Here is a 27,844-nt window from a genome sequence, read left to right on the forward strand (position 1 = left end):
TGTAGAAAAAAGGTTCTTCCCAGGCCAAGTATAGGTACAGGATATTATATAATGATACTCAAATAATTTTCATGCATGAAAAATAAAAGCACAGAGAAAAAGTTTTCTAATCATTTTACACCCGTTTCTAAACCCTCCAAATTACAATTTTTAGGAATTATTCCCCTCAGCAATGCTTCTCCAGTGGATGCCTGCTTCCTGGCGTTTGCATCTAAAACCACACCACGCTGAGCCTGCTCCTCCTCCCATGCAGCCTTATATGAGCTTGTGTAGAGCCTCACTAGCAGGCCTAGTACAGCTGCTGTTACCTTCCAATGCTGCAGCAGCACCCGTGCCCCCAAAACAGCTAAAACTGACTGCCTGGTATCTCATACAGCACAAAGTATTTCATGTTCTCTGCTAACTTCTCATTCATTTCCTGTATTACAGGGAGTGGGAGGAGGGTAAAGTCCTCATTTTCGACGACTCCTTTGAGCACGAGGTTTGGCAGGATGCCGACAGCTACCGCCTCATCTTCATTGTGGATGTCTGGCACCCAGAGTTAATGCCATACCAATGGCAGACTCTGAGCCCGATTTAGATCAGCCAAAACACATACACCAGCTGAGAGGACCAGTATGCAGGTGGACAAAGACCTGACAAGAACTGTTGTGCAGCCTGATCAGGCGGGCTGACTGACTGCTGATTCTTCTGTGGATTAATCTGCCCGAAACACTGACTGAATTTGAGAAGAATAAGGAAAGTTTCAGAGATGGGCTGATTTTTTTTTTTTTTTTTTGTGAATAAACTACTAAACATGTGAATGCCATGAAAGGATTAAGCATTGAACTGAAGGATGGAAAAGAAAAATGTGTATATTGGGCAATACTACTGACTGTACAACTTTCAAAGATAAAGATAAAGTGAGCACATACGGTACTTGTTTTAGCCCCAGTTAACCCAGTTTGGACTGGGTGCAAGGTTCCCACAATTATAGAAATTTTCAAACCTATTTACAACGTGTTTTTTCTAGTTTTGGCAGCTCTTTGGATTTCATTGAAGTTTTGGAAAATTAGAAAAACCTTTCAACTGAATGTTTTTCTAAATGAATTATAAACCAAAATCAGTTCCTGGGTGTTCACTGTCATTAAAGTTTTGTCAGTGTTTTGAGATTAATTGCAGAATAGGCACTGAAACACTACAACATTGGGGTGATGGAACTTCCTTTATATGAACTGTAAAGTAGTTCACATACATTTGTTATAATGTTGTGGAAATCAGCTGTTTAAGAGAAGCCTTAATTTTTAGCTGAACCAATATACTTTTTCGGTTTATCCAGATTGGTTGTCACCAATGATGATTATTGGTTCCACCTTTTTTACAGTTACATGAAAACATGCAATGTTATAAAAGATGATTTATATTTATAGTAAAAATGTAAAAAAAATACAACTACAAAATAAAAATGTGATTGTCTCTGTGAAATATGCCTGTTGTTTTCTTCCAGCAGAATGAGGCCCTGCATCAGAAGTTAAAATCAACACTGGAGTATAAAATTCAGAACAACTGAAAGAGTTTGATCACAAAACTTGTTTAATGCAAAAACATGAGGTATTCTTTTTCCTCAAAGTGTCACTACCCCTAATCCCTTCAGGACTGACAACTATGTAGACAAAGTGTTATCTAATTAATTTAAAACTAACATGAACTTTCACTTGTCAACTTGTTTCAAGAATTATAGTTTAATTTGCGATTCCCATTTTATTCAGTCATCTTTATGTTTATTATGTTTGTTAGTCCATATTTGGATGGTGACACATCTTTTGTTATTCAGTTTTTGGTATAAAATAATTTACATGTAATTACTAAATATATTAATATTTTAATATATGTAGCTTTTCTTTTAGTAAGTTTATCAGTATAGACAGAAATGTTTGGGAAATATAACTCTTTTAACAAATAGTGCCAAAGGTAAGGGGTTCAAAATTAACTGGACACATGAAGTGAAGTAAAGCCCACATATTTAATATTTTGTGGAAAGGGCTGAATTTGTTGTCCGGTCTGTACTAAAGAGGGCCAGACTTGGCTTGTCTTTTCTGGGCTACTGTAGATACATAGCACAATGTAGCACAACATAAAATAATAAATAAATAAAACAACAGTTATTAAGATCATCTTCAGATCTTTCCATCTTTTTTCCATGAACTTGATAGTTGATAGTTTGCCTCAGTTGATCTTTTTAAGGCAAAGTCTTTGGATTATTGAGAGTATTTTTTTTTTTTTTTAAATTCTAGCAATTTTAAATTTTAGCACCACCAATCAAAGTTAGATCTGCTGCAGTGGTGTAAATGTCTCCAAGGCTTCAGTTAATTCATTCAGAATAATCTGGATTCAAATAGTAGGGAGTATTTCATCAATGTCTGTTTTCAAAATAAAGTCATACTGTCAAATAAAGCACAAGACAATATCATTGGTGTAAATGTTTATTTCTATACATTCACTGAAACACATTACATTATAGTCGCGTGGACATCAGATCACTGCTCATGTAGCCCTGATTGAGTCACATACACTGCAAAAAACTATCACAAACTTGCCATGTTTTTGGATTCCAATAAATAATCAATGTTATATTAAGATATCTTCTAAGTGAAATTATCCATCTGCAAATTTTCATACTTCAGAAATGTTTTTCTTTTTTTAATTTACTATGAGATTTCATTTCACACAGAAATTCAAATTGTTTCATTGCAGGAAGCCAAGATAATTTTACTTCTACTATCTCAATATAAAACTGGCTAAGTACATTTGTTTTTTGCAGTGTAATAATACTAGTAACAATAATATACAATCTTCAAATAAGTTAGAGTCAATAAAAACAATCATTTCCTTTAGGTGTAGGAGAGGTTGAAGGTGAGAGTTTGGCATCCTGTGATTTCTTCAGAGCACAATACAAAGAAATATTTCACTCTGGTAAACCAGCTTTTACAGTTTTCATGCACATCATTCAGTTGTAGTGTCACTACCTGATATTTTTGGTGACAAGTGTGGTGCTTTCATTTTGGAAATGCTTGTGCAAATGGTCTAACTGGATGTGATTTTTTTTATGTTGTACATGAAGTTCAAGGTCTTTTCATCCTGTCATATCTGATGGCTTTTGGCTGAGATATTTCATATTACTGGACAATAAATTCCTTTTTAAGTTTCAATTCTAAAACCTAGAAAACAATTTGGCTAAACTCACTCTGGTACTTTTTCATATTACTCCAGCACGTAGAACTGTAATTTCAAGTCAGGTGTTTTCGTCTGCAATGGTCAACAACATTCAAACATTTTAAGATGGGTTTCACCAGCAAGAAATAACTTTAGTCTTGGATTAATCATGAGTTAGTGGTAGTAGTTTAGATTCATCTAAATCCATCTATACAGAGAGACCAGATCCTTCTCTGTTCTCTAGCAGCTGTTTCTGACATTAATAACATAAAATATATATTGTTCATGAGCACAATATATCTGATTGGCTGTTTGATGACTCATGTTCACATTCAACCAATCAGAATAGGACCTCATGAATAATGTAAGTCCTGTTACAGTCTGTGTTTACCCTGTGTAATGGCTGCAGCTGGAAACAGTTAATAGAGATTTATGAGCCAGAGTCTGATCCTGAATGGGAAACAGAGGATCCTGCTGCTGCAGACTAGAGACTTCAACTGGATGTTTCAGTACAGGAGGATCATGTTTAAGTTTCCTGACAAAGTAACAGTCATTTTATTAAACGCAGCCAGAGGCATCTAGTTTAAACTTTAGCACAGATATTTTCATTTAGCTCAGTAACAAAAGAAACCATGGTTACTGCTGCTTTTGTTACCGCAGAGAATATCCTGGACAGATCACCAGGGCTGACACATAGAGACAGACAAATGGTCACAGTCACACCTACAGATAATTTAGAGTCACTAATTACCCTAACCTGAAACTTCATGTCTTGGGACTGTGGGAGGAAGCTGGGGCACCTGGGGAAGACCCTCACAGACATGGGGAGAACTGAGGGAATAGAATTAATTTCCATCTTGTGAAGGGTATACAAAGACTTTTAGATGCAGAACAACCTGCAGTACCACACTCTGTGTTATCTCTGGCTGCAAACTCTGACTACAGGTTAGGATGCTCCCTATGGTCTCAGTGTGCACAGGGGGTGGGGCTTGTTGATTTCACTATTGGTTGTAACGTGACGGCGAGGGCAGGTTCAACACCTCACACTTGAAGCGGGAGATTCAAAATTTTAAATAAAAAGAGAGAGAGTTTAATAGTTTAACGGCAGAGTAACACATCTGCTACAAGCCCAATCATGTTAAATCTCTTTTGTTTGTTTGTTGCACCTCATACTATCGCTTTAAGCAACAATACTGGTCCAGTTTATCACATCTTACAGAATATTTTCAGCATCATATAGTGACTAAATAAGTACAAGTGTTAAGCTGCTGTTATAGACCAACTTCTACTTTTTTGTTGTTCATAGGGCAGCAACTGTTATATATTTTGCATTATTACTCTACAGGCTGCTTTCTCTGTCTATCAGTCTTGTTTTGGTTGTTTTGTCTACAAAAAATATTCAGTCTCCTATTACTTATCACAAAGAAGCCTGGAAAAAATAATATTAGAGAAGGTTAACTAGAAAAAATGTGCTAAAATTATTATTGCTTATCAAAATAGCTGCAGATGAATTTAGATAGCTTCATCTCTAGTTTGTCTGTTTTTATATCATTTTATGTTCTCTGGAATAGGTAAACGTTTCCAATAAGTTTGTAAATGGATAAGATCAGGTTAAGCTTATTTTGATAAACTGCTGTTACCAAAGATAAGCTTGAACACATACAATAAGAGTGGTCATTAAAAATCTATGTTTATCATGTTTAACTATGATTAAACAGCATTAAACCATTTTTTTCTAACTGAATCCTTGATGGTGCAACCCACTCTAAATGTTTTTTTAATTATGCATCTGATTGTGTTTCAGCTTGTGTCTTCTGTGAGGTGGCTTGTCCTCAGTCTGTTGTCTGAGGTTTAAATAAAGTTTCACTGCATCCTATTATCCTTTCATGTGCACATTTGACTCTGATGTTTCATGTTTGTGGCTTGTTATGCCTTTCACAAAAACATAATATCTGCTTGTTTCTTGTTTCTGGCAGCGTTAACACAGCTCGAAGCACAGAAGACAACACACAAATGTGTCTTCAGAAAGGGTGTTGGTGTGGACAGAAAGGCTCAGCTAACAGGCATTAGACGGCTCAGAGACAGGACAGACTGTGTGTGTGTGTGTGTGTGTGTGTGTGAGTGTGAATTTGTCTTTCTAAAGTTGTGTGGATATATTTTAATTTGAATCCATCCTTGTGAGGACATCCCTGCCTAAACTGTTTCCACATTGGGGTCAGAAGTGTATTTGAGCATTAAGGGGGTTTAGGGACCAGGTTTCAGTTAGGGTAATGGTGGGGGTTAGATGGCTAAGGTTGAGGTAAGAGACTCAGTAAGTGTCCTCACAACTACAGAAAGACGAAAAAAGACAAAAATACAAAAAGGTAGTTTGTGTCACATGGGTGTTGTGGTTTGTTGTTGTCTTTAACATGTGAGTGGGAGTAAATCTGTGCATGTTTATGTTTGACAGCTATACATAATATGTGCCTGGCACTACTGCACACAGTGGGGACCTAAACCTGTTAACACACTAACACTGTGGGGACTAGGCCAAGTAAATCGTTAAATATTTGGTGTGATGGTTTGGTTTAAGATAAGTGCAACATAGTCGTTTCACTAAAGCATCACCCGTACATTCAGATGCTCAGCTGGCTTCATACAGAGCAGACTCTTCCTACAGAGTCATCTGGTGGAAAACCACCAGGGCAGAGTTCACACTATGGCTGATGAAGCAACACCAGCAAATTAAAGGCCGTTCCTCTGTAAAACATCATTATCTCAGTGACAGGTCACAGATATAGAAAAGCTTATCGCAAAGATCGCAGACAGTGCTTTAGTCTGGAGATGAATGAAACACAACCAATTATTGATGAGCTATGTCTGATTCAATGAGAGCATTTATATGGACAACAAAAGTGTGTTAATCAGATTAAGACAATAATCTGATCTACCATGTAAACGATTTTTGATTATTTAAATCTGATTAAGGTCATAGTTGAAGTAAGCAATAATCAAATTAAGACGTGGAGCATTCCTATTTTAGTAGCATTATGAAACGCATGTAAACACCTTAATCGCAATATGAACGTTCTGTGGGAGTTTTTGCTGCATTTTGCAACAGGATACCTACACACACTGCAGTGTGTAATGTTAAACGGAAACATGAAAAGAATATTCTAAAAGCAAACACCTTAATCTGAATATTGTCTGTGCAATACGATTAATAGTCATATTATTGCTGTCCATGTAAACATAGTCCAGAGGACTGAACAGGAAAGTTTGGGAAAGCAAGATTATGATTAACATTACGGTCTCTAGGGAATGAATGTTAAAGTCCCCACAAGGAATGAAAACAAATATATGTTCATTTCTGTGTGTGTGTGTGTGTGTGTGTGTGTGTGTGTGTGTGTGTGTGTTTTCAGTCCAGGGCCAGTAGCGGTGTGCTAGTCTCTCTGTCACTTTGTCGTAGAGTTTCTGGTTCCACCGCCGACTGAGACCTAAAACACACCACAGAAATGACAGGTGAGATGACCTGCTGCTACCAGTGCCAAATCATTATTATTAATCAGTGTTAAACTGTCAATGATACCAGACAAATCAGCTCGATCAGTGATACTTGTTGAAGAAGACACTGTGGTTTGGTAGCAACAGAGTTAAACAAACTAGACTCAGGGATCCAGTGGCATTGGAATAAAAGTAAAATATGATTTTATGAAATCATTTGAAGTAAAATTAGTTGATAGGCCTTCAGATGAGGCTGTAGGTTTACACGTTTGAATTTTGTTTTAATTTATAGTCCACATGAAAACATGACTGAGCAGTTTGAAAAAAGAACAAGAACTTGTCAGCCTGGTGGTCCCAGACTTGTATCCAGGTATTAAAAATAATAACTACTGTATATATACCTTCCTTGAACCGCCACCTTATTGTGGTGGAGGGGTTTGAGTGCCGGACATAACTTTAGGAGCTATGTTGTCAGGGGCTACATGCCCCTGGTAGGGTTTCCCAAGGCAAACAGGTCCAGGTGACGGGTCAGACACAGTGGTACAAAAAACTTCTTATGGACAAAGAAAGATCGAGGACCGTGACATTGGCTGGCGCAGCAGAGCCGGGGATCCATCCTGGAGCCAGGCCTGGGGTTGGGCCTTTCAGGCGAGCGCCTGGTGGCTGGGTCTCTTCCCATGGGACCCGGCTGGGTAAATGTCAAAAAGACGATATGGGATCATCCACTTGTGGACTCACCACCTGCAGGAGGAGCCGCAAGGGGATGGTGCGTTGTGTATCAGGTGGTGGTCGAAGGCAGGGGCCTCAACAACTGTTTCCTGGATACTGTAACTGGCTGTGGGCAATGGAATGTCACCTCACTGCGGGGGAAGGAACTTGTGCTTGTGCGGGTGGTACCGACTAGTGATAATCAGGCTCACCTCCACGCACAGCTTGGGCTCTGGAAGCCAACTCCTTGAGAGGTGCTGGATGCCCTCTAACTCTGGAGCTGCCCATGGTGAGAGGTGGCGGGCTGGTGTGGGCTTGCTTGTAGCTCCCCAGCTCAGTTGCCATGTGCTGGAGTCTTCCCAGGTGAATAAGAGGGTCGTTTTCCTGTGCCTTCGGGTCAGGGATAGGTGTCTTACTGTTGTTTCGGTCGGCCTACGGGCCAAGCAGCAGCTTCTTGGAGTCCCTAAGAAGGGTGCTGGAAGGTGCTCCAACTGTGGAGGAAAAGCAAGGGAAAGCAATGTCAATCTGCTGGTGGGCTTTAACGCTCACGTGGGCAATGACAGTAAAACATGGAAGGGCATTATTAGAAGGAATGGCCTCCCCAGTCGGAACCCAAGTGGTGTTTTGTTGTTGGACTTCTGTGCTAGTCACAGCTTGTCCATAACAAACACCATGTTTGAGCATAAGGATATCCATCAGTGCACATGGCCGGAGGTAGATAATCAACTTTGTGGTCGTGTCATCTGACCTTTGGCCGTCTGTCTTGGACACTGAAGAAAGGGACTGAGCTTTCAACTGATCACCACCTGGTGGAGAGTTGGATCCGCTGGCGGAGGAGGAGGCTGGACAGACTAGGTAGACCTAAACGAATTATGAGTGTTGGGAACGTTTGGCTGAACCCTGAGCTTTGACCAGATCCCGAGGGAGGTTGGGGACATTGATTCCGAGTGGACCATGTTCTCCACCTGCATTGTCAACGCAGCTGCTCAAAGCTCTCATAAGATGTCTGGTGACTGTCGTGGAGGCAATCTCCAAACCCGGTGGTGGACACCAGAAGTAAGGGATGCCATTTAGCTCAAGTCCTATCAAGCCTAGTTGGCTTATGGGTTTCCTGGGGCAGCTGAGAGGTACTGGCAGGCCAAGCGTGCTGCAGCCCAGGCAGTGGTGGAGGCAAAAACCCGGGTCTGGAAGGAGTTTGGTGAGGCCTCGTCAGCCTCGAGGAAATTCTGGTAAATCCTAGCAATTCTGGCAAAGGTGGGGCGCTGTTGACCTCAACTTGGGACATTGTTGGGCGGTAGAAGGAATACTTCAAGGAGCTCCTCAATCCCACTGACATGCCTTCTCTAGAGGAAGCAAAGACTGGGGACTCAGAGGCTGATCTGTCCATCACTCAGGTTGGAGTCACTGAGGTGGTTTGGAAGCACTTCGGTGGCAAGGCACCAGGGATGGATGAGATCCGCCCTGAGTATCTTAAGTCGTTGGCTGTTGTTGGGCCATCTTGGCTGACATACCTCTGCAGCATTGAGTGGCAATCGAGGACAGTACCTCCGGACTGGCAGACTGGTGTGGTGGTCCCTCTTTTCAAGAAGGGGGGTGTGTTCCAACCATAGGTCCTGGTCGTGGAATGCTGGACCAGCTCTATACCCTCTCCAGGGTGCTCGAGGGTTCATGGGAGTTTGCCCAACCAGTCTACATGTGCTTTGTGGACTTGGAGAAGCCATGTGACCATTTCCTTCTGTCAGGACTGGGGAAACGGATATAAGTTTCGGACCAAAGATTTGCCCACACAGGTACTTATAGTTCCACTCAAGACTTTATTAACTGGACTAGGAAAAACAAGAACAAAACTCAAGGCAAAAGGGGACAGGTCTAGGCAGGGTAACTAGGACAAAAAACATGAACAGGACACAAGGAAACAAAGCACGAGGGTCTACGTGAAAACATGAACCTAGGACAATGACATGGACACGAGAGCACAAGGCCGGAGGGAGCTGGGTCACACACACCAGGGGAAACGCACCAGATCACACAGACACTTGAACGAGAGAACGAGGAATCAGGGCATGAAGGTCTGGGTCACACACACTACTTGGGAGACGCACCAGACCACAACACAAGGGAGTTACAACATGAGGTAGACTGGGTCACACACACACATAGAGGGAGATGCACCAGGCTACACTGAGAACAGAAACATAGACACTAGGGTAAGAGGGCTAGAAGGTCTGGGTCACACACAACTACTGGAGACGCACCAGACACTCAGGGAAACAAGGAGCAAGGCTACAGGGAATCAGGACGTGAAAACACAAGGACCAAGAACAAGACACGAGACAACAACACAAGAACAAGGGACATGGGAAGAGAACAGAAAACAAAATGAAGGAGGCAGAATACTTAACTTAAACTGTGGGAACAAAGGTAGTCCAGAATCAAAACTCCAAAAGAAACAAGTGTATCAAACAGGCTCAAACGATGTCTAGGCAGGAACTCTGAACAAAACATAACAGACAACCCGGCAACTAAAACAAGGAACAACCAAGGTATATAAAGGCCGGGCACAAAACAAGAAACAGGTGAAAACAATCAACAAATTAGGTCAACGTAAAGGAAACAGAAATAACCAAAAACCAGTTCCTGTCAGGATCCTCCAAAATAAAAGAAAACGGAAGTCCAGTGAAATGGATCCTGACACCTTCGTGGCATCCTTTGGGAGGTTCTCTGGGAGTTTGGGGTCCAGGGCCCTCTGCTAAGGGTTTTCTGTCGGTCTCTGCGGACAGAGCAGGGGCTTGGTTCGCATTGCCAGCAGTAAGTCAGATCAGTTCCTAATGCATGTTGTACTCCAGCAGGGCTACCCTTTGTCATCGGTTCTGCTTATTATTTTTATGGACAGAATTTCTAGGCACAGTCAGTCAATTCCAGTCCGGGGACCACAGGATTCCATCTTTGTTTTTTGCAGATGATGTGTTCGATTCATCAAATTTCATTCATATGCGGTCGATGTACCGGTCTGTTGTGGTAAAGAAGGACCTGAGTCGAAAGGCGAAGCTCTTGATCAGTCTACGTTCCTACACTCACCTATGGTCATGAGGTCTGGGTCACGACCAAAAGGACAAGGCTACAGGTACAATTGGCCGAAATGAGTTTCCTCTGCAGGGTGGCTGGGTGCTCCCTTAGAGACAAGGTGAGGAGCTTGGTCACCCAAGAGGAGATTGGAGAAGTAGTATATTCAATTCAATTCAATTCAATTTTATTTGTATAGCGCCAAATCACAATACAAATCATCTCAAGGCACTTTCCAAAAACTAAAACTAAAAACCCAACAAATCCCTTATGAGCAAGCACTTGGCGACAGTGGAGAGGAAAAAACTCCCTTTAACGGAAGAAAAAAAAACCTCCAGCAGAACCGGGCTCAGTTTGGGCGGCCATCTGCCTCGACCGGTTGGGGTGAGTGGATAGAGCAGAGAGAAAAGAACAGCAACAATAAACAACAAATAGACACTGCAGGTTGGTGGGGCCAGTAACTGCACATCAGCGATATACAGCTCCAGGACCAGGGACACCTGCAGAAGGTACAGAGAGAGAGAGAGAGAGAGAGGGAGAGAGAGGGAGAGAGCACAAACTAGGGGAGAGAGAGAGCACAAGGTTAGTAACATTCAATGGTGAATGTGGTGGTGGTATCCTCTGGACCCATCCCTGGGAGGTGTTCTGGCTGCCCCACCAGGATGAGACCCTGGGGAAAACCCAGGACACTGGAGGGACTGTCTCTCGGCTGGCCTGGGAACGCCTCGGTATTCCCCCGGAAAAGCTGGAGAAAGTATCTAGGGAGATGGAAGTCCTGGCATCTCTGCCTAGACCACTGCCCCCATGACCCAGCCCCGGATAAAGTGGCAGAAAATGGATGTATAGATGAATGGAACAATATATAATTTTTGTTTGTTTGCCTAATTATTTTTGAGCTACTAAAAATAAGGGTCTCATGGTTCATACAATATTTTTGTTAAAATCCCTTGAGCTGAAGCTTAAAGTCTGCACTTCAGCAACATACTTATGGACCCTTTTGCTCCCTCCTTACCTCTTCATCATCTCCTTGTCTCCTCCTCCTCCAGCACAGTTCTCCCTCACATGCAGTGCATCATAAGTCAGTGTGTACTCGGTCTCGTCGTTGTATTCGGGTCCCAGCAACGTTCGGGCCCAGATACCCATATCATATGGGGGCAGCGTCCCGCCAAACTCCGATGGCAAACACTCAGGCTGGATAAGCTGGTGGAGTGAGTTCAGGTTGTTGCCGTGGAGAAAAATCTGAGGAGAGGAGAGGAAGAAGGAAAGGGGAGAGAAGGCAAAGGAGGTAAGGGAACAAGGAGAGAGGAGGAAACAAGGAGAGGAGTGAAAGGAGAGGATGGGTAATGTCAAATTGAAGGAAAGATGACAGGAGACAAAGAAATAGAAGAAACATGCACAGAAGAGGAAATAAGGAGAGGAGAGACAAGAAGAAGAAGAAATGAGAGCAGGAGATGAGAAGAGAAAATAAAAAATAGAGGAAAGGAGGAGGGGAGAGAAACAAGAAAGGAAATGGAGAAGAAAGGAGAGGAGATGAGGAGAGGAAAGAGGGAGAAAAGATTAAATGAGAGAAAGAATCAGAGAAGGAAAAGGGGAAAAAACAATGGAAAAAGAGAGAGTGGGAAAGAAAGAAAAGAAAAGAAAGAGGTGGGGTGAGTATGTGATGAAATAATGAAGACAAGAAGGTAGAGGAAAGATAAAGGAAATAACAAAAGCACAAAGAAGAAAACCAAAAAAACAGAAGAAAACAGGATGTATAGTGTGAAATGAAAAGGGGACAAGATGAACAAAGGAGACGAGACTGTTAAACTGTAATATTGTTTTCACCCTTTTCCTGGTCTTGTCTTTGAGGAAAGGTTTGATGATGGTGTACATGGCGTGGATGTACCAAGGCTGATTCACAAAATGAATTCCTCCAAACCGAGCTGGAAAACTGTCCTGAGGAGGAGAGGAGAAGAATCTTCTTAAACTCTGCCCTCTTAAAGAGAAGTGTCTTTCTGTCTTGCTGTCTCTCATCACTCTGGATCAAAGTTTTCTTCACTTCTGACCAGCCTCCCTGTCCCTGCTGTTGATAATTAAAGCAACTGGATGAACCTGGATGCCACAGCAGCATTATCTAGAAAGGCACGCTTGTTAATAGTAAGTAGTAACCCATATTACTGTGAATAGGTTAAGAGTTAATGTGAGAAGTTATAATTAACCCAAGTGGTGCCAAAAGGTTATTGAGCTGGTAGCACAACTGCAAACACTAAAGGGGATACTGCTTTTGTACTTCATGTAACAGTGGAAATGCATAATCTCAGTTGCATTCATTATGTATTTTAAGGCGTTCCTGCTCAGAGGCACAAAATATGGAAGGGTAGAACAAAATAGTATAAAACCCTTCTCAGCAACTTATTTACCACTCCAGCAGCAGAGGGAACAACAGGAGGAAGCAAGTTCAAAATTTGTACTCAAATGTGTACTCATTTGAAACACTGGTGTTAGGAACACGTGAGGGTATAGAATGAGATATGAAACAATAAGAACTGAACAGAAATGAGGACACTGAACGTGAATAAGTTTGGTTTTTTTTTCAGTTTCAATATGAAATTTTTCAGTTCCATTTATCAGTTTCAATTCAGTTTTTCATGTTCTGTTCTGGCACAAATCCTATTTATCCATCCATCCATTATTTATACCTGCTTATTCCGGTTACTTTTGAGTGACTGCTATTGTACTTCATTCTTACTGGCCTGCTACTGTTGCCCTTAATAAAGTTAGAAAAGAGACACGGTGTGTGTGTTTGTGGTAGTACGGAGGTGTGTCTTTGTAAAACTTGCATTCTTGAGGAAATGGTAACTGAATAATCATAACAGCTGCCAAAGGAAGCAATAGGTAGGCGTGGGTTCTTCAGTCCCAGCGCCTGGATGGAGGTGACATTATCTGCAACATTTGTCTGTGACATATGTTGATTTCTTTCTGCTGCAGTCTGTTTTAGTGGTTACAGCCAGTTTCACAAGCCAAACTTTAAACCATGTTATTCATGTCATCCTGGCCGTAATCAGTCCCCAGGCAGACTCACTCTTCAGCACAGCACCCCTGGCAACAGTATCTGGCCAGTAAGAACTACAGTAAGTGCAAAAGTAACTAGCCAATGAGGGCACAGTCCTGTGTGCACTGCGCACACTTGTGGATTTCTCACCAGGGATCAATAAAGTTTTATAATTATACTGTATTTTGTTTCATTAATCCGATTCTGAAAAGGAGCTATCAGATAAATGTAGTGCAGTAAAAAGTACAAGATTGTCTCTGAAATATAGTGAAGTCCAAGTATGAAGTGGGACAAAATAGAAATAATCAAGTCAAGTACAACTACCTCAAGTACAGTATTGATCACAGTGAACTTACAATTTCTTCTACGCTTCTTCTTGGTCCACATGTGCACAAGACAGTGTATTCAAATGAACACTGCTCATCTACATCATCACTGTTGGTAAATTGAAAAATTTCAATGTCGCACTATTTTTTCACACCTCATGATAATTTCAGACTGAGAAAATATCCTACTTGATGTTGTTGACTTGTTAGTACAGTTCATGTCAACATCCAAGTCATGACTAATACTAAGAAAATCTGAATCTTCTGAAAGCTCCAACTATATTAATAGATAATATGAAAGTACCTGAAAAAACAAACAAAAAGCTGATGCCTGTCTTTGAAGATAGATAGATGTTTATTTAATCGGTAGTATAGTTATAGGAGTAGACTTAATGGAAGTGATATACTTACCATGCCCAGTAATTGTTTTGACCGTAACAGACATTATTAATGAGTAGGGACTATAATAATTACTAATTAACTGTTGTCTCCATCAGTACCTGAAGGCCCTCTATCGCCAGTTTGAGGATGTTGGGTGTGAGCTTGGAGGCCTGTTTGAAGGAGAAGTTGCTCCAGTCGATGATGAGGATGAAACCATTGATCTGCAGGTCTGGGTTCTCTATCAACACCTCTAGAGAGAGCAGGATTGCACGCAGGATGTCTATGAACGAGTTCCTGCAGGAGGGAGGAGAAGAAAAAGGATCAAGAAAACATGCAAGTCAGTATTTTCAGCCGATTATCAGCAGTTAGAGTGTGACACCGCTTCAGACTCTTCAGCAGAGTCTTAACTACCACAGTTAATTCAACGGACTGTGTGTTCCCTGCTATTTTTACTCTGAGAAATGACTCATTGGATGCTTTGTGTTTTCGATCAATAGAGAGACAAGCGTGTGTGTTTTTAGCATAATGCTATGGGGAATGAGGACACGTTGGCCAATTCTGACACCAGTCTAAGACTTAAGACTTGCTTTAAGGGTTAAGATATAATCAGGTTTATGTTAGAGTTAAGTTAAAGGTTGACTTACACATTTAGATGTGAGGGTAAAGATTAGGAATAGAGGGAGGTATTATGTCACAGCTATAGAAAGTGTGTGTACCTGTTCTGGTCCCAGTTGGAGGCAAACAGGATCAGGATTTTTCGTCCATGCTGGTCTGGAGTCTCCAGTACACCTGGGAAACCATCCATCAGTGCTCGCTTAATACCAGGATCATCCACCTAACACAAACGAGGACATTCAACCTAAATATACGTTACGTGGGCAGCCTAAACTCTTGTCTGCACTGCAAGAGTTTTAGCAGCATTTTTGTAAATACTTCACTACAAGTAGAAGTCCTGCATACTATCAGTAAATGAAAATACAGTAAACGACAGACAGACAGATAGATAGATAGATAGATAGATAGATAGATAGATAGATAGATAGATAGATAGATAGATAGATAGATAGATAGATAGATAGATAGATAGATAGATAGATAGATAGATAGATAGATAGATAGATAGATAGATAGATAGATGTTTATTAAATTAAAACTTAAATATACACCTTCTTACTTTGGGAGTGTAAAACCACAAAGAGAAACAAACCTTGAAGCTCTGGAACATGTCGAGGTTCTGCTGCCTGAACTGAAAGTACTGGGCCAACAGTCTGAAGGTTTCAATTTGGTCAAACTTCCGGGCTCTGAGGAAGCGAAGGATGAAGTCATCATCTGTCCGCAGAAAACCGATGTCTGGCCTTGTTACGATCATGTCTCGCACCTTGATTTAACACAGACAATAAATAATAATAATAGCGTGATTACATTCAGTCTATGTGAGGGTTGTTTTTCGTGTTTAGGGTTGCATTGTTTAAAAATGTCTTCTTTCTTGACTTACCTGTGTATTTCTGCATTTCAAGGCATATTATGCATGTATGAGATGAACAAAACAAATCCCACCAAAGGAACTGAGGAAAAAACGGCTCCACAGCATGATTAGAGGCAAAAACTATGGAAACCCATGAACCCCAGCATCAATGGATCAAGTCCAACATGGGACCTTTTTCACTTGCACCCTTTCTACTGTGTGTACCTCATAAAGCTATGACATGCCCAAAAATAGGGACACTCAGACACACTAAGTTTGGAACGTGATGTAATGCTAACATCCTTATCCGTTAAAAACCTGGTATTATGGTTTTTTTGTCCCGTGTTTTTAAATGTGTACTGCATTTAAAAACACATCTGTGACCCTTTTTCACTGAAAGTTGTTTAGATTTCTCTAAACAACCTGCCACCACATTTAGATGAGTAACAAAAGAAAAAATGTCAATAGTTTTTGTTGTTTTAAAACTTCATTAAATGTGTATCTAGAAGCTGAGTCATGGTAACTGGACTTGTACATGAATATGCTCATTAGGTGAGCAATGGAAGTGAGCACAGGGGTCATTAGGGTCTAGTTGTCGATCTTGTGACCCCTCTGGACCACAAACTGGATGTAAATTGTGTCCTCCCTCCAGGATATGTGAAGTGTTCCTTAACTTCCTGGGAAGAGATGGTAGATTGAAGACAGGTTGTGCATGAGCCCGTCACCCCTGTTAAGGGAGGGTTTTTCCACCAGAACATGAATGGCTTGTCTGACACCTCTCTCAAACCTCAAATCTCTTCTCTGTCCAAAATATGTGCATCCTTGTCTTCGAATGAGTGCCCTGTGTCCTTTAGATGGAGGTACACTGCTGATTCGGGTCCTGAGAAGCTGCTCCTCCTGTGCTGGACCATCCTCCTGTTAAGTGGTTGTTTGGTTTCTCCACTGTAGAGTTCTGAACGTTCTTCCCTACACTGGACAGCACACACTATATTCCTCATCTTTTGTTTTGGTGCCCGGTCTTTAGTGTGAACTAGTTTCTGCCAAACAGCAGGTATTGGTCTGTGTGGGTTTCCTATAGACCTTTATTGTTCAGATGAGTAATTTTTGTTGCATTTTGAAATTGCCTTTTAAATCTAAGATACTGGGGAAAATTGTGTACGCACAGTGTTAGAGAAATTAAAATGTTTACCCTCCTGTGACCTGATCCACCTTACTTTAGTAGAACTGAAACACTTCTGAATAGGGCCTATTGTGTATTGTGGAAATATAACTGTTGCTCTCAGTGAGCACAGTTTGTTCTGACCTTGACTATTTGATAAGGGCCCAGATGTCTTTCTGTGAGAAATCCCCTCCCTTTTGTGTTACCATGAAAACTGATGTGTTAGGCTGCAAGCAGCCAGTGATCCTCATGCTGTACCAAGGTGCTGTGTGACTGTTACTCCTTGCAAGTAAAACTTCTATATAATCTTACCGAAGTTCGTCCTCTGAGTCTATTTGTTAAAAGAATTTGCCTAACAAACGTGGGGGCTCGTCCTGGGTTGGAACATCTCCTCTTCCTTCCAGGTTTGGACCTACAAACGGTGCACGGGGGAGTCTAAGAATCCTGACTGAAAGCCCTCCCCCCCCGGTCCCATAAGGGAATGGTTTGGAGCATTGAGAGGCTAGGATCTGCTGTGAGGGGAGAGGAGTGACGTGATTGAACTTTGAAAAGAGAGACCAAAGAAGGTAAGAGGAATTTTATAAGTGAATAAGTGAATTGAGTAGGGACTTAAAACAGAGAGAGAGCATTGTTTTTTGTGTGAAGGGAGTCCCTGGGAGTTTCTGGCTCTCTGGGAGCCCCAGGTGGGTCCTGGGTCCTTCAGGTCATGCAAGCTGAGTAGAGTCTCAGTGGGTTACTGCCTCATATCAGGCGGAGAGGTTAGTTCAAAATGAGACTAAAAACATCACTGACTTGACTTGAGTTCTGGAATTAAAACAAAACCGAAATTTGTGTGGCCTCGGGGACACTGGCTCAAACGTATTCGGGTAAAACCGAGCAGGGCTCTCAGGAAATCAGAAATAAAGCCATAAAGCGGTCTGTGGGAGACCAGAAACAAAAAGAACCGCAGTGCAGCGTCGAAAGTGCGTTTGAGCCAAGAGAGAGAGTATTGGTACCATGGGAAGAATATAAAAACATAGAAATTGTAAAAAATTGATTAATTTAAAAAAAGAGAAGGAGAAAGAGCCTATTAAAATAATAAGTGTAGGCCTATAAAGATAATAATAATAAATAAATAGGAGTGAGTATAAAACAATAGTAACTGAATATAAAGAAATAAAATGGGTAATAAGAACACTAAATTAGAAGAACTAGTCACTGGTGATGCAAAATTGATGCATCAAAAGGATCCTAAAAATATAGAAAATATATACAGGGAAATCAGAAGGATCGGAAAAAAGAAGGGCTGCTTGCAGCTCAGGAATGGTTAAAGGAGGCAGAGAGTAGACAGAGAGGGAAAGAGAGAAAGGAAGGAGAAGAGAGACAGAAGCAAATAGAAAAACAGTTAAAAGCCTCTTCACCAACATTGTATTTAGGCTAAACTGTTGAATTTGCAGATGATCAAACAATGTCATGCTGTAGACCACCTCTTCATCCTAATAATCCACCACCGGCTCAGCTTCCTCCATACGCCCAGGGAGAAGAGGGTGCTGTTGGTGGAGCAAGATTTCCTCCCACAGCTCCTTCTGATCCTGTGCCTCGGCCTCAACCTCCTTATGCAGAAGATAGTGAGGGAGTGCTGGCTTATTTTAACAGACTGAAAGATGTTTAACACTCACAGTGGAATATCAGTACCTGAAGGTGCTGCACAGAATGGGGATGGGCCTTATGCACAGCAGTTAAGAAATGCCTTCATTAATGGCTTCAAACCTGAAATTTCAGGATTTATTCGAAAGCATCAAATTGACTGGCAAACTTAAAAATCATGCTGTGTATGCAGCTACTGTCCTCCAACAAAGAGCAAAAGCACAAAAGAAAGTTAGAAAAACAGCTGAAGTGTTTTTCACTGACTGTGATAATGAAATGGTTTCTGAGTGTTATTTTCAGGGGGACATGCTATGGCTTGATGGCCGGGGCAGGGGGCGGGGACGAGGTCGTGGCCGGAGACCTGGCAGACAGCAGTTGATCATGACTACTGCTACGTCTGTGGAAAAGCAGGACACTGGGCTAAGAGCTGCCCATAGAGAAAGACACGCCCTGAGCACCAGGAGGGAGGAGCAGGATACTCTGCATGACTAGACAGCAAAAAAGGTCAGATGCAAAATACACACACTGAACAGAATAAAGAGATATGAGACACACATCTGACTGAAGCTAACATTTGAGTCATGAAGAAGTAACTTAAATTATGCTTTAAGAAAAAAAAGCTGAAGTAACATTGCTGGTGCAAGGCTTTAAGATACGATTCCTTTTTGGTACAAGAGCTTGTAAATCAATTCTTAGCTAAGTTTTCTCCTCCTACAGGAAGTCAAATATGTATTTGTATGTAAATTAAATTTTGCTTTATGCTCTGAAAACACAAGAAACAAATGCAAAAACACAAACACGATAGGTATGACAAACTACGCAGAGGCATGGTCTACCAAAATCTCAGAGTAGGCCTAAGTCCATTATTGAAATTGATTTATGACACACCTATGCACTTTATAAAATAAAATGACTAAAATGCAGAAAAGCCTTTAATGGTCTTAAAATGACCCTGACCAGCACCTCTGTTTTAGGACTGCCTAACTGTGGAAAATGTTTTATGCAAACTGTAGATTGTAAAAATGGTCACATGACTTCAGTGTTTAAAAAAAAAAAAAAAAAAAAACAGGCCTATTGCTTATTATTCTGCCCAATTGGATTTAATAGTACTGCCTGTGTGTATTCAAGCTGTTATTGCAGCCTCCATGACAGTCCAAGCTTCAGCAAACGTCAAGTTGTTCCATCCTCTGACACTAAAGGTTCCACATGCAGTCTCTGTCCTGTTGTTGCAAAACAAGATTAGCATACATGTCACCAGCTAAACATCTGTCCTGCATGACTACATTGCTTTCACAGCCACATCTCACTATTGAACGATGTACAACCTTTAATCCTGCTACATTAATGCCTATAGCTGAGGATGGTGGGCCATGATTGTATTGCTGAAACTGAGAATAGAGTGTTGCCCAGGGTTGACCAAACTGACACACCTTATAAAGATGCTGAAATGACAATGTTTGTAGATGGATCTTGTAAAAAATAAATAAACTCAGACTGATCTAATTCTACAGGATATACTGTTGTAACCCTTAAAGATGTTTGAATCACTACCATCTCATTTATCATTGCAGGCTGAGGGACTTACAGTATTACCTTAACAGAAGCTTGTAAATTATGAGAAGTAAAAGTAGTTAATATCTACACTGACAGCAATTATGGATTTTCAACTGTACATGTGTTTGCTCAGCAGTGGAAGAACAGAGGAATGATCACATCATCTGGTAAGACCATCACACACTAAGATCTTATTTTACAGCTGTTAGATGCTGTGCAGCTACGTAAAGAGGTTGCTAATTGTAAGTTCGACACAAATGTGAGGACTAGACATGATTTCTTTTGGTAATTGTAAAGCTGATGTTGCTAAATTAGTAGCACAGAAACCACTGCCTTTACAAGTTACAGTTATAGTTGAACATCCTGATGAGCAGATATTTAAAGACATGCAGAACAGTGAACCTTAGAAATGAAAAGACTCATGGGTAACAACAAAAACAAAGAGAAAATAGTGTAAATTAAATGACAATAACGTTTGAAGATGTAAAGATGAACAGTAGTGTTACCTAAAAGTTTATTTAGATATGAAGCTGTACTGAGACATGCTAATGTGCATACGTCAGCAGGAGGGATGGTAGATTAGTAAACATAGTGTTTACAACATATGGCCATGTGCCCACTTTTATCTTTTAGTTTGTTATACAAACTACTCTAAAAAAAAAAAAAAAAAAAAAAAATTAACAATGTGAAATATGTGCAAAAATAACCCACAGGGACAGACTGTGACAAGAAATAGTGGAAAGTTTCCACTACCTGAATATCCATTCAACACATTTGCATGGATGGAATGAAATAACTGTGAGGGAAAGAAATACTGTTTAGTGATCATTGATGCATTAACCAAATGGACTGAAGTGTTTCCAGCAAAGCATCCTGATGCACTAACAGTAGCTAAAACACTGACAACTACTATTATTCCCAGGTTTGGAATTCCAGAGAAAATCTATTGTAATAATGACACATATTTTGTAAACCAGGTAATTAAACATCTTACTGCAGTGTTATCATCTTCCTCAGTTAAAACCATTCATTAAGGAGGCTGCTCACATGACTGAGGCCATTGCTGATTACATGGCAAAAATGGTGAATAATAAAAATGTTGTAAATGTATTAATGCACAACAGGAGGGTCCTGAGCCTGAACCTGACTCTAGAGTGAAACCAGGAGACTGGGTCTTTGTAAAAATCATCAAGAGGAAGTATTGGTTTTCTTTGTGCTGGGAAGGACCTTACCAAGTACTGCAGTCTATACTTATGGTTGTGAGAATTGTTGAAAGACCTTCCTGGATTCATTTAACACACTGTAAAGAGGTAAAAGTACTGTCTGAGTAATTCTGTCAAACCAGCATGGACTCACTCTAAACTCCAACTGACCTGTGGTGAAGTCTGGCTACAAAGGGGGGTGGGACCAATAGGGACCACTCGTCTCAAACCAGTGAAAAAATCAACCACACCCAGGGGAATTTGGTGAGTGAGGAGTAGAGTGACCTGGGGAGAAGACTGCTCAGAAGTACATTTTGCCATGGAGGGTCCAATATATCGACCCTGGCACCCCTTTAGACTATTTTGTGGGGTGACACTGACAATAAGCAGCTTGATTGTTATATCACTAATCACAGTTTTACCTATTTTGTTTCTCTTTGAGAAAGGTTTGCAACAGCCAGAGAATGCTACCAACTCCATTGAGATAAGACCTGGTATCTTCTCCTCCTTTGAGAAGGAATTGCTACAGCCAGGTAATGCCATGAACAACACCAAAACCAAACCTAGGACAAAGAGACCTAATGATGTGCCCATTTTTATCTTTTGGGCCGATGAGACTCAGACTGTGCAGTTTGATTTTTGTAATGTGCAATAAGAACGACTAACAGGGGCGACTAAGTAAATCTGTGCCACTTTCGTGGGAGCTACCTGGTGTCCAACATGGTCTTATGTAGGATGGAATACAGGAATAAAACAGTGGGGATATAAACCATATCGGGCGCAGAGGAAGTGGAACAAGGGAAAAAACCTTTTGCAACGACTTTCAATAGTCAAGGGCACAACCCCTCCCCATTGCACAAAAGGCCACTGTAACCCATTACTTTTGACCCTCAAGGACCCCACCACCATTGACCATTGAGATGCCATCCCAGTCCCCCATTTTAACAGTATTAAACCTCATCACCATCAAAGAGACCTTTGATATAGAAACGGGCTACACTGCTAAAAATGAATGGTTGAATTGGATCACTTACACAACCCAGCAACTGCGAATTTCTGATTGTACTGTATGTGCGGCAGCCAGACCACAACTAGGGACTATGCCCTTTAGACTTAATCCACACAATGATCCAACAGGTCTGAACTGTACACTGCAGCTGTTTACTTCCACCTGCCCTCTGGCCAGTAAACAATGTCTTTGCATTATTTGATGCCACCTGCTCCTGGTCTTACTATACCTTTCTTTACATCTTATACCTACTAATTATACCTGTTTTTGAGAAATTCCACTTCAGGGAGAAAGGTCGTTGATCTCCACTGGTGCAACTCTACCACCACTGTAGCCATTCCTGGGCAGACTATGATTCTTCCTGGTTCACTGACCATGTTACTGCACGTGCTGACCTGTGGTGGTATTGTGGGGGAAACCACATACAATTGGTGATGCCATTTTATGTGTTGCCTCTGTCTGGTTCTTCCCTAGACAGCCCACACCATGTGAAAAGAGACACTGCAGCAGCTGGCAGTTTTGATAACAGAGTATATATTGATGTCATCAGAGCCCAGAGGAGTCCCCGATAAGAATAAAGCTAGAAACCAAGTTGCAGCAGGGTTTGAATCTTTTCTGTTTTGGTGGTTAACCATTTATAAAAATGTTGACTGGATAAATTACTTGTATTATAACCAGCAGAGATTCATTAACTACACTAGAGATGCTGTCAGAGGCTTAGCAGAGTTTAGGTAAAACTAGTCTTATGACCTGGCAGAACCGGATGGCATTGGACATGTTACTGGCTAAGGAGGGAGGTGTTTGTAAAATGTTTGGATCTACCCGTTGTACCTTTATTCCTAACAACCCTTCCCCAGATGGATCTGTCACTCGAGCTTTACAAGGACTCCAAGCCTTATCTGAGGAGCTCGCTGAGAATGCTGGTATTGACAATCCCTTCACTTCTTGGCTGGAAGGAATGTTTGGTAAATGGAGCGGCCTGATCCAGTCCATACTCATCTCAATGGCTGTGATGACTGCTATTTTGGTTACCTGTGGTTGCTGTTGCATTCATGTATTAGAGGCCTTTGTCAAAGCCTTATTGATACAACAATTAACAAACAAATGTATCAGTCCATTTCACAGGATGACCAGGACCCTGAAACTCCTCCAGAGCCAATGAAGGAAGACCTGACTGTGTCTTTTACTGACTATGATAAATTTGTCTTAACTTCTGAACTGTAAGGCACAAATGACTCCAACATTGAAAATTCCTACAGGAAGTGATGTTGTGATGACTGTTTGCCCATAAAGACAGAAGGTTATGACATTTATTTCTCACTTCTACAAGTTATATTTAGCATGCTAATCATTTTAGATTTGTGATTGTGATCTTGTTTGTTGTTTAATCATAGTTATGCCTTATGATTTTACTGTGCATTTTACCATCATTAATGATGTGCTACATATTTTAATATAGTAGTTATGCTAAACATAAACAGGAGGGATGTGTTAGAGAAATTAAAATGTTTACCCTCCTGTGACCTAATCCACCTTACTTTAGTGCAACTGAAACACTTCTGAATAGGGCCTATTGTGCATTGTGGAAATATAATTGTTGCTCTCAGTGAGCACAGTTTGCTCTGACCTTGACTATTTGATAAGGGCCCAGATGTCTTTCTGTGAGAAATCCCCTCCCTTTTGTATTTCCATGAAAACTGATGTGTTGGGCTGAAAGCAGCCAGTGATCCTCATGCTGTACCAAGGTGCTGTGTGACTGTTACTCCTTGCAAGTAAAACTTCTATATAATCTCACCTGAGGTTCGTCCTCTGAGTCTATTTGTTAAAAGAATTTACCTAACTCACAGCTAAATGATTTTTTAATGAGGAATAAAATTTTAGATAGATTCCAGTCAGGTTTTAGAGTTGGTTATAGTACAAGGTCTGGTCTTCCGAGGGTCTCTAATGACATTCTATGTGGCATTGATTCTGGAAGTAGTGTTTTCTTACTTTTCGTTAGATCTTACAGCAGCATTTGATACAGTCATTCATTATATCCTTATTGATCATCTTAGGGATGAGGTTGGTGTTCAGGGCTTAGCCCTGAAATAGTTTTCTTCCTATTTGAAAGATAGGACTTTCTTAGTTTAGGGGTTTTTTCTTCTACTGTTGCCCCTCTTGTGTGCGGGGCTCCTCAGGGTTCCATTCTAGGATCTATATATGCTCTCATTAGGTGCTTTTTTTTGAGAAATTTGGGATTAATTATCATTTGAATGCAGATGATTCTCAAATTTATTTACCACTGAAATATGGGCAAAAGTGCACCATTCAGTCATTCCATGAATGTTTGACTGAGGTTAAGTGCTGGTTTGCGAATAACTTTCTCCAATTAAATGAGGATAAAACAGAGATGATTTTATTTAGTAACAAGGGGAGTGTAGAAAATGTTTATGACTGCCTGGAGTTGATTCTTTGGAAAAAACTGTTCAGAGTGAAACCTTGGTGTCATATTTTGACTTAAATTTGACTGGCAAATCAATGCTTTTGTTAATAAAAGCTTTTCCCATCTTAGATCTATATCTAAATTGAAGTCTATCCTCTCCTTCGGAGATATGGCGAAGGTTGCTCATGCATTTGTGTCATCCCGTTTGGATTATTGTAATGTGTTATATCTGGGTGTGAGTCAGATACAACAACAACAACAACAACCCTCTCAGCTTGTTCAGAATTCAGCTGCCAGACTTTTAACGGGCACTAAACAGAGAGAGCATATTACTCCAGTGTTAATGAAACTGCATTGGTTACCCATACGTTACAGAATTCAGTACAAAGTGCTGTTGTATGTTGATAAGACTCTGCACGGTCTTGCACCAGAGTATGTTACTGATTTAATCAGTCCCTGTAAATCTAGTAGATCGCTGCGCTCAAATGACCAGCTACTCCTTATGGTTCAACGCGCCCTTAAAAAATGTAAAGGTAATCGGGCATTCTCTGTTGTACCTCCTAGGCTTTGGAATGACCTTTCACTGCATGTAAAATCCTCTTCTACATTGAATGTATTCCAGAGTGTGCTTAAAACTTTTGTTTTATTTAGCATTTGATAATGCTTTGTAACTGGTGTATGTCTCATGTTTGTATTGACATTATTTTTGATTTTGTCTTGTTTTATTTTATCTTTTTTTTTCTGTACAGCACTTTGGTTCCATTTGTGGTGTTGAAAGTGCTTTATAAATAAAGTGGAGTTTAATTGAGTTGAGTTGATATCATTGTTTCATCTGTCGGGGTTGAAACCAACCTTTAAGATAAACCTGAGACTCCTACCAGCTTCCCCTTAGACTGAAGAAGCCACTTGATTAATGGTGAAATGTTTCAACTCAACTACTATAAGTCCAGTTTCCATGACTCAGCTTCTAGATAACTTCATCTGGACAACTGAGAATATTCACATTAAATGTGTAGTTTCTTGTTTACAAAAATTGTTTCATACTTATTACTTCCAATACTGTGCTTTGCAAACTCTGACTACAGGGGTTAGTACGTTTCCTATGCTCTCAGGGCATGGGGCTTATCCTCACGTATCTAATGTGGTATTTGGTGTGACTTGTCTAGCTAAGTTTCAACCCCAATCACTATTAAAATTAAAACTAGAGATTTAAACAACTTAAAAACACCTGAGATAGAGTTTAGTAGTTTACCAGCTGAGAAGGACCTCCACCATCACCCTAATCCATTTCATCTCAAAGTGCTCTTGTACTGCGTTTTGTGGCATCACAGAGGTGTGTGGTGTAGATATGTACCTGCTGGATGTCCTGATGCAGAGTATCCGGGTTTTCATTCAGCTCTAAACGAGCTTTTTCCGTAGTTTCTGAGCTCAGCCCGGCTTGTAGGTGTGTCATCTTGGTGTCTTCTTCTTTGTTCTTGATTTCCAAAATTAATTCCTGTACCACCTGTTGTCCTGTAGCAGATTGATTCCAATGATTTTGTTTATTCACCTTGAATATCTTTAGCATAGAAGTTATTTTAATTTAACTTCTGTACTTTCAAGTCCAAGGTGTATTTCCAAATTTCTGTATGAAACTGCACTATTGAGTTTGTTTTGTTGTAGAATGAGTCTTTGCCCGTTTTATTTCTAACAATCTTATCTGGTGTCTGATTTCGAATTTCACATTTACAAACAATAGCAAGAGAGAAACAGTTTGATTTCTTCTTAAATATTTACATTTTATGCCACATGGAGACAATCAACTGTGTGTTCAATCCAGTGCACCGCTGCTGCTGCTGGTTTTTAGAAAGCTGGACTACTGTCCAACAATAACAATTTAACAATCATCACTGCTGTCTTTTTTACATTGTCGATCCTTATGAAGCTGTAAGTCAGTTTTTTTTCCTTTTTGGTTATAAATGCTGTATTGAAATAGTTGTTTAAAGTTTTCAGCATGCCAAAATCTGAGTCATGGCAGGCAAGTGTAGGTTAATGAATGACACATGAAGAAAGGAAAGTTCTGTCAATTTTCAGCGACAAATACGTATCCTATTGTCTTCCCGTTCAGCATGTCAAAACTCACTCCTTTCTGTCCTGGTGTCTGGTGCATGCAGATTTTGGTGTCAGGTTCATCAGTTGGTTTTACCGACCCTCTGCTTTGTCATGATGACATCAGTTAGAGCTGGAGGCTTGATTATGATGAGTCCTGCTGGTCACAATCCCTTAGTCAGATGTCATAGAAAAGTCAAAGGTCAATTAAGGCAACTCAGCCTGACAGATGATTCCTCGGCCTACAAGAGAGGAAAGACGAAGAATTACAGTACTATATTAAATTTTCTTTTATGGGGCTTAAGTGAAGTTTTAAAAACATATTTGGACGATTGGCATATTGAAAATTGTCAAGGATGATAAAAGATAGAACATCTAGAACATTTCAAAAATAATTCATAAGCACTATGTGACAAACATAAGAATTACCCAAAATGCAAAGGCTCATTCTGCAGCAAAATGGCCCCTGCAGTTATATTAAATTATGTATCAGTAATGCATTAACAGTAAGAAGTAGTTTAACCTGCAGAATGACATAATTTTTTACAGTTGTCTCTGGATTTTCCCAGACCACACACCTGATCAGCTCCCCAGTATAAATGCTACCTGTTTTCCTTTTGTTCTTTGTCACATTATCTGATGTTTTCAGTGCAGCTTTTGTGCTCTATCCATCCATCCATCCATCCATCCATTTTCAATACCCACTTATCCCTTAACCAGGGTCACGGGGATCTGCTGGAGCCTATCCCAGCTCTCTTTGGGTGAAAGGCAGGGGTCCACCCTGGACAGGTCACCAGTCCAACACTGGGCCACATAGAGACAAACAACCTCACACACACAAGCACAGGGAGAACATGCAAACTCCACACAGAAAGGCCGGGTTGCAAACCCCGGACCTTCTCGCTGTGAGGCAACAGTGCTAACCATTCAGCAACCATGCTGTCTCTGCGCTCTAGGTAAGACTCAATTTTTCTAGCCTATTGTGTTCCTAGTGTTCCTACTGTTATTTTGCTATTTTGTTATCTGGCTGGTTTCTTTATGTTTAAACTTTGCCTGCCTTGGACTCTTCTTATTCTCTGCTTCCTTGGATTTGATGCTAAGCCTGGACTGTTTTTGATGCCTGTGATTCAGGTTT

The 27,844-nt window shown here is 40.7% G+C and overlaps 2 protein-coding genes and 1 pseudogene across 5 annotated transcripts in view; 2 read left to right on the forward strand and 1 right to left on the reverse strand.

Moving 5' to 3' along the window:
* unm_hu7910 (un-named hu7910) overlaps positions 1–1,464 on the forward strand; it is a 51,197-nt gene extending 49,733 nt beyond the window's left edge. For all 4 annotated transcript variants that reach the window (XM_026329510.1, XM_026329506.1, XM_026329507.1 and 1 more), the window contains one exon: positions 430–1,464. In XM_026329510.1, coding sequence (XP_026185295.1) covers positions 430–580 — 151 coding nt within the window. In that variant the 3' untranslated portion in view covers positions 581–1,464. The remainder of the gene's footprint in view (positions 1–429) is intronic.
* The window catches only part of LOC113143885 (zinc finger protein 208-like), a 905,597-nt pseudogene that overhangs the window by 863,155 nt on the left and 14,598 nt on the right, over positions 1–27,844 (forward strand).
* LOC113143909 (clavesin-1-like) lies at positions 6,572–27,498 on the reverse strand. Its single transcript, XM_026329549.1, has 8 exons — positions 27,490–27,498; positions 25,976–26,074; positions 15,392–15,562; positions 14,901–15,019; positions 14,304–14,478; positions 12,271–12,381; positions 11,459–11,685; positions 6,572–6,668 (listed from the first exon to the last, which is right to left on the reverse strand). Exons 2-8 carry the CDS (start codon positions 26,072–26,074, stop codon positions 6,590–6,592), a joined length of 981 nt encoding a protein of 326 aa, XP_026185334.1. The 5' UTR covers positions 27,490–27,498; the 3' UTR covers positions 6,572–6,589.

This window comes from Mastacembelus armatus, unplaced genomic scaffold (assembly GCF_900324485.2).
Source record: "Mastacembelus armatus unplaced genomic scaffold, fMasArm1.2, whole genome shotgun sequence".
Taxonomy (NCBI): domain Eukaryota; kingdom Metazoa; phylum Chordata; class Actinopteri; order Synbranchiformes; family Mastacembelidae; genus Mastacembelus; species Mastacembelus armatus.

Excerpts from the sequence above, each read along its gene's own strand:
- LOC113143909 (XM_026329549.1), bottom strand. The coding sequence starts at position 26,074 with ATGACACACCTACAAGCCGGGCTGAGCTCAGAAACTACGGAAAAAGCT. Across the intron at positions 15,563-25,975 it reads TGCATCAGGACATCCAGCAG|GTGCGAGACATGATCGTAAC; the intron begins GTACATATCTAC and ends TGTTAAATCAAG. Across the intron at positions 11,686-12,270 it reads AAGACAAGACCAGGAAAAGG|ATTTTTCTCCACGGCAACAA; the intron begins GTGAAAACAATA and ends TCCTCTCCTCAG.